At 51.4% G+C, this 6,000-nt stretch overlaps 1 protein-coding gene across 1 annotated transcript; it reads right to left on the reverse strand.

The window, feature by feature from the left end:
- Nucleotides 1–2,158: 2,158 nt before the first annotated feature.
- Nucleotides 2,159–5,441, reverse strand: B0T23DRAFT_380501 (uncharacterized protein). Its single transcript, XM_062837214.1, has 3 exons — nucleotides 3,934–5,441; nucleotides 2,977–3,881; nucleotides 2,159–2,896 (listed from the first exon to the last, which is right to left on the reverse strand). Exons 1-3 carry the CDS (start codon nucleotides 5,169–5,171, stop codon nucleotides 2,475–2,477), a joined length of 2,565 nt encoding a protein of 854 aa, XP_062693251.1. The 5' UTR covers nucleotides 5,172–5,441; the 3' UTR covers nucleotides 2,159–2,474.
- Between the last annotated feature and the right edge of the window lie 559 nt (nucleotides 5,442–6,000).

Genomic DNA, 6,000 nt, shown 5'->3' on the forward strand with positions numbered 1-6,000 from the left:
TGTTGGTCCTGAGTGCGCTCGTAGGATTGTGCATATGTATGTATGTCTATCTCAACTAATTCCTGCTGGATAAGCAGTCGTCCTATTCGGCACGGGAAGTTGGAGGAGATTCATTAGAAGGAAGTTGGTCGCCATCCGCAGATGAAGCCCAGCTTTAGCCCTCTTAAACGCCAACCGACCGCCTAGTCTAGCAGCCTGCATACATACATTCACCACTGCAGCCAGCCGGGTTGGGTGTTGATTACAAGTTGGCTCGTTCGTTGCCTTTCCCAACCTCCTAGTCTCCTGGAAATCCGCCTCACAGAGTAAGAACAAGTTGGAAGTTCTCATGTGAGTGATCATTTCCTTCATGTTGTTGGGGCGATCTTTCAATCGGGAGTTTTCACGTCATTAGTAACAACTGCAGTTCAGTGGTCAACTGGTGACCATATTGTCACTTTTTCCTCCATCAGCTATCTGTCTAGCTAGCTATCTGTCAATCAAATGAACGGCTGACACCAACCATTCATCTTGACCGAGCCACGCCGCAATATCATCACTCCTAGTATGGAAACTGCACTTTGAAGCGCAGCACCAGGATTTCCATGCTAAGTTGGCATCTGTTGTTGGTTGTCACTCTCCTATGATGGGCTGCTTGCTCCAACTCGTTTCCGTTGCTTCATTTCGTACATGTGTAGGGACCCGGTTGGTGACCCGTCAATCCGTCGATAACAATTGTCGGTTCGCAAACGGCCGAGTATTTTGGTTCAATCAGGCTTAGCAGAATGGATGGATGGATGGATGGATGGTTGGGCAGTTGGGGAACGAGGCTGAGAATTTTTGTAATTTCCGGACTCCGGCCCAACCTTGATCACTGCCATGCATGGTACACGCCCATAGGAGCCTCTGTTATCACCATCCATGGGTACCTCGTGTGTGTGTACGTGTAGCGGCAATGCCATCTTGCGGCTCAGTGTCCTTTATTGTAGTACCCCCCCACCATGGGCGTGCGTGGCATTTGGTTTTCCATGGAATTCCCACTATTCGTAAACTACCTTATCGTCGTCATCTCGAACTCGTAACGCCATACGTGAATAGGGGGGTTAGTAGATAAGTAGACACCAACCCATCGGTTCGCTTGCTTGACCAAAGACGAATAAAAGCTCCATGGAAAGTCAAAAGTATACACTACAGTGATAATATGGTGGGTACGGTAAGTCAGGTAACCTCACGTCAACCTCCATTCCAATTACACGCCGTCCGTTACTTCGCTGCTGTCGAGTAGAATACCTACTAGTAGACCTCCAGTTTCCCGTTTGCCCATACCCGTTACGACGCTGTCATTTCCCATATTTTCCAGTCAACCTCGCACCCGCATCCACATCCGCATGTGTGACTCGTAAATGCGGCGTGGGCGTGCGCGGCATCGCTTTGATGTCGTAAAAAAGTTTGCTCAAGGGGCGGAGCAACAACTTTGTCGTCTGTGGTTTTTTTTTTTTTTTTTTTTTTTTGGGGGGGGGGGGGGGGGGGGGGGGATCAGACCAAGCTATCAGTCCTTCACTTAACTCTCTTGAGGTTCCAACTCCGGGATCTTCACGGCTCCTCCTGAAGCGCGCTGAGTGACATGATGACGACAAACGACGCTGACATTTTTTTACCATTCATTGCTGCCCTGTCAAGCGGGAAGCCCCCAGCTGTGCTGTAACCTTGAAATGTGCTGCTGTGGTAGCAATTGGTACAATCGTGCTGATGGGATTGACACCAAGGCAAACTTGCAATCTCATCTTCATATCAGCAAAGCATGGATTTTTTTCCTTTCCTCGCCTGCATATGTCGGCGTTCTACCTACCTTGGTTTTCCAACAAACCTTCCAATTATAGGTAGCTCAAAGCACACGTTGGGAGTCCATCTCCATGCGCTTCTAGATTGCCTACGAGCGGAAAGCCTTCAGGAGAATGTCCCATCATGAGTATAGCCATCATGTTCCCCGGCCCGGGGAGGCTATGCTATGACTGCAGCACAGTCTCCTGGCCGGGCGCCGATTGGCTAGGTCCAGAGGCTGGGGTAGGTTGTGACATGACCATCGCCCCTATGTGTTACCACCACCGGTAGATGCTATGCAATGATGCGGGTGATGATTGGGACAAAAGTGGATGACTCTGCCCTGCTTAGATTAAAGGTAGAATGTAAGGCTTTTCCACGATAATAGAACCTTACAAGTATGGTTCTGCGTTATACGAAGAAACCGTGTCTCCTCAATTGAATTGGCGGTTCTCTAACATCAACGTTAATTGTAATATGATGGTTTCTATATTATCACCCATTTCTTTCCAAAAACCGCCTGTTCAACGCCCATACGGACCGGCGGGTAACGCCATGACATCCCGCCAGTGTAATGTTTTCCCAAACAAGAAGACACCGAGCCTCTGTCCCTTTGTTCACCTATCCCTATACCAATGACTTCTTCCCAAATCAGTCAATCATGCTGCCCCTCACTACATTTGCATCTGATGATTGGTACCCATCCTCCCCATAGCCAACGGCGTCCTGTCCCTTGGATTCTCAATATGATACGCATAGGTTTCCAGCCCAGAACCCATCATGTCCACAAACTCAAAGATATGAGTGCCCCTAAACGTCTCGGCCCATAACCTGACTACGGCCGCCGCGAGCTGGCGAAGGTTGGTGGGGTCGGTAGCTGGCCCGTCGGTCGACCTCTGCTGGTGGTTATGATTTTGTTGTGCCCCTCCGCCGATAGCCGGGTCAATGGGAACGGCGAACTCGGTCTCGTCTAACATGCGGCGGAGGCCCTCGAGGAGCTGGCTTTCTTCGGATGTTATCGGCGGGTCGGTTGGGCCGATGGACGCGAGGGTCAAGAGCCATTTGGATACTAGGACGGCGCATTCATTGTTGCTCACTACCAGAAGAGGCTCGGTTAGCTTGGGATCAATAAATGTTCCAGGGACGGAAGATCAAGAGTTAAGACAAGAATCGTACTGGAATGTTGCACGCCCCATTCAGGCGACTTGGTCCTCGCCACGTAGTTGACGCCCATCTTGACCAGCGGGCCAAGTGCCTGAATAGCTTGATATACTGCACGATTGAGTAGCATACCACGCAAAAGCAGAGGTGCCTCCGCATAGGCCCGCCCAGCGGCGTTGTAAGCACGCGATTCGAGATGGCGACTCGAATTCAAGTCCGTATTCAGCCTGATGAACGCCACCCTGTGCAAGGCCACCGAATTGGAGTCGACAGGATCCCACGTATCGAACCCCTCTACGTGTCGTTGCTGCTCAACACTGTGAAACCACACTCGAATCGCTTGACAAATATCCTCATTCTCCTGCCCTCTTAGGGCTCTCTGCATTCCCAGGGACGTGGCAAAAGTTGCCTGCTTGAGCACAAAGATGTGCTGGAGGATAGCATGGATAAGAACGTAGTTACCCAGTGACGTGAGTTGTGGAGGCGGGCCCTGAATCCCACGATTGAACAACCGAGAAAACGCGATTGGCAAAGGGACTTCGGTATTGGGAGAGGTTTGTCGCACTTCTTGCCACTGGTTCGCATCTCCTGCTCTCCACAAACGAGTGGCATTGGGCAGATAGAGCTGGACCTCGGATGTAAGGAGTAGGGGGACCGTGTTGTACGCAACACTGCAGAGGTTGAAGAAGCAGTATGCTATCAGCTTCGTTCGAGTCGCTGATTCGGTGCGTACCCAACTCTCCCAGTCGGGCGCTTGGTTGGGCTCGCCGTGGAGACCTTCTTCCCTGACCAAGAGGGCAAGTTGGCTCTGCAGGGACAGTGCCTCGTGGAGGATGGCTTTGGCCCCCCACAGACCTATGGCGAAAAGAAGAAGCATTGCTTGAATGGTCTCGAGGCGTGACTGGGGGGTATTAGGGGAGCTATCAAGGGTCAGCGTTCATGAACTGCGGCCTTCAAGAGCACGTAACTTACTAGGGCTCCCGGTGTGTGTCTTGAGTGACCGGGCGGTCTCGATGAACAGAAGGATACGAGTGTCGAAACCCTGAGCTCGGTGATGGTCTCGTGGAATGGGGGCTATATGCCGCCGAAGTCGGTAGAAGGCCCTGCACTTCGTAACTATTTCGTCGTCGGATCTGTTCCAAGGCAACAGCTTTGGCGGCATACCAGAGCGCATGGCCTCTAGATCGCTCGAAGCGGTACTGGGCACCTACGGAAGCAATGGCTAGTAGCAATTCAGGGGAAGCTTCCACGGGTAAAAAGGTCGGCAGATGAATGAAGGGAAGATGGTCATGGAACCCAGTGAAATAGCCCTCCAAGAATCTCTGCAAAGTATGGCGCGAAGGAAACACGAAGTTGCTGGGCAGAACCGAAGAGAATTCATCGAGCTTGGCTTTCATGACGGAATGGTCTTTTGCCGAAATCGTCAAATTTGCTGCTTTCATCGTATCAGCATGCAGTCTGGCACTCCCGTCTGGACCATCTCGAAGCTCCGGCTGTACCGACGGAAACCTCGAAGGAAATGTCGAATTGGGCTTCGAGGGGCCACCCCGTAGTCCGCTGTCGGGTCCAGGGCGAGACCACATACTAAACGGTGCTTCCCCGTCGAAGAGAGAAGGGAAGGCGTGCGATGACGCATAGTCATCCATGAAGAGGGGGTCAAATTCGGAGCCCGGGGGTTGCGTACAATATCCTCCATTCATAGCGCCAGGTTCCTGCTTTGGATTGTGATTTGCGAAAGACATGGAGTCCTGGTAAGACTTGGCCGGGGGGAGATCGGGTTGCTGTTGCGAGAGTCCTTGCATCATAGTCGGCTGCATGTGCTGTAAGTTGTTGACCTCACCACCGGAGGCAAGGTGCGTGGCCGCATCGGAAAGCAGATCAAGATTGCAAGCCGGACCTCTTGATAAAAGCCTAGAGTCAGATGGAATAGACGAGGCCATGGAAGGCTGAATACTGCCGCTGGGGAACTGAGATTGCGTTGCTGGCCTATGCTGAGTTTTCATTTGAATATCGGTATGATTCTCTAGTGGAGGTGGAGACACGACGCTTGACGAAGACGTTTTGCGTCGTTTGTTACCATCTTTGTGGTTCGCATTTTTGTTGTTGTTGCTGCTGCTGCTGCTACTGCTGGCGTTATTATTGTTGTTGCTGGCTCCATCGTTGAGATGGCAAAGCTTCTCGTGACGGACGAGAAGATCCCTGATGTCCATGTAAGCGAATGTAGGATAATGCGATGAAAAGACTTGTGACTATCCCAAGAGTCATGAGTGATGGTATAAGGTGAACCACGGTAAAGTGTATTCTTTCTTTCGTTTGATGCAAAACAAAGCTATACTTGAGGGAGAGGGGTTGCAGGCCGTGGGGAAAGAGAGCAGAAAAAGTTGGGGATCGTTGAAGGTGGGAGGTGAGAGTGACTGGCTCGGTGGGCTTGTACTGTCAAATGCGTACACAGAAAATGCGGAGATGATGGTTGAGATGAAAGTATCGAAACTTACCGTCGTCCGAATCTCTTTCCACACCCTTCCCATTCGCACTCAAAAGGTTTCTCTTTGGTGTGGGTTCTCTCGTGTCTCTGAACATGCTCGACGCGCCTTGAACAAATATTAGTATCAAAAGGAAGATGAGAAATGAGATTGAGGATCACTTACCTGAATCGCTTCGCACAGAATTTGCACGGTAAATTCTTGGGCTTCTGAGGGCGGGCCTCTCCGCTCTCGTGCGCATGACTCCCCGGTAGGGAACCAGCGGCCTCAACGGCAACGGATTGTTGGGACATGATGATGCCAGGGTTGTTTGCCTTGTGTACTTGGAGTCCGGATGGGTACTACTTGATTCTGACTGATAGGAACGCAGGCCGCTTTGGAGTCAGGAGAGGGGTAGGGGAAAGTCTAAATGGGAACTGTAGACTTGGGTGGTCAAGATCGGGTGGTGGAAGTTCAAGGGACGCCGTCGATGTGGGTTGGGCAGTGTATGTTTGCGCGGGATGGATGACAGGATGAGACTGCGGAGTAGCACAACAAGGCGATTTCGCCAGACACA

Source organism: Neurospora hispaniola (assembly GCF_033458365.1).
Source record: "Neurospora hispaniola strain FGSC 10403 chromosome Unknown B0T23scaffold_4, whole genome shotgun sequence".
Classification (NCBI taxonomy): domain Eukaryota; kingdom Fungi; phylum Ascomycota; class Sordariomycetes; order Sordariales; family Sordariaceae; genus Neurospora; species Neurospora hispaniola.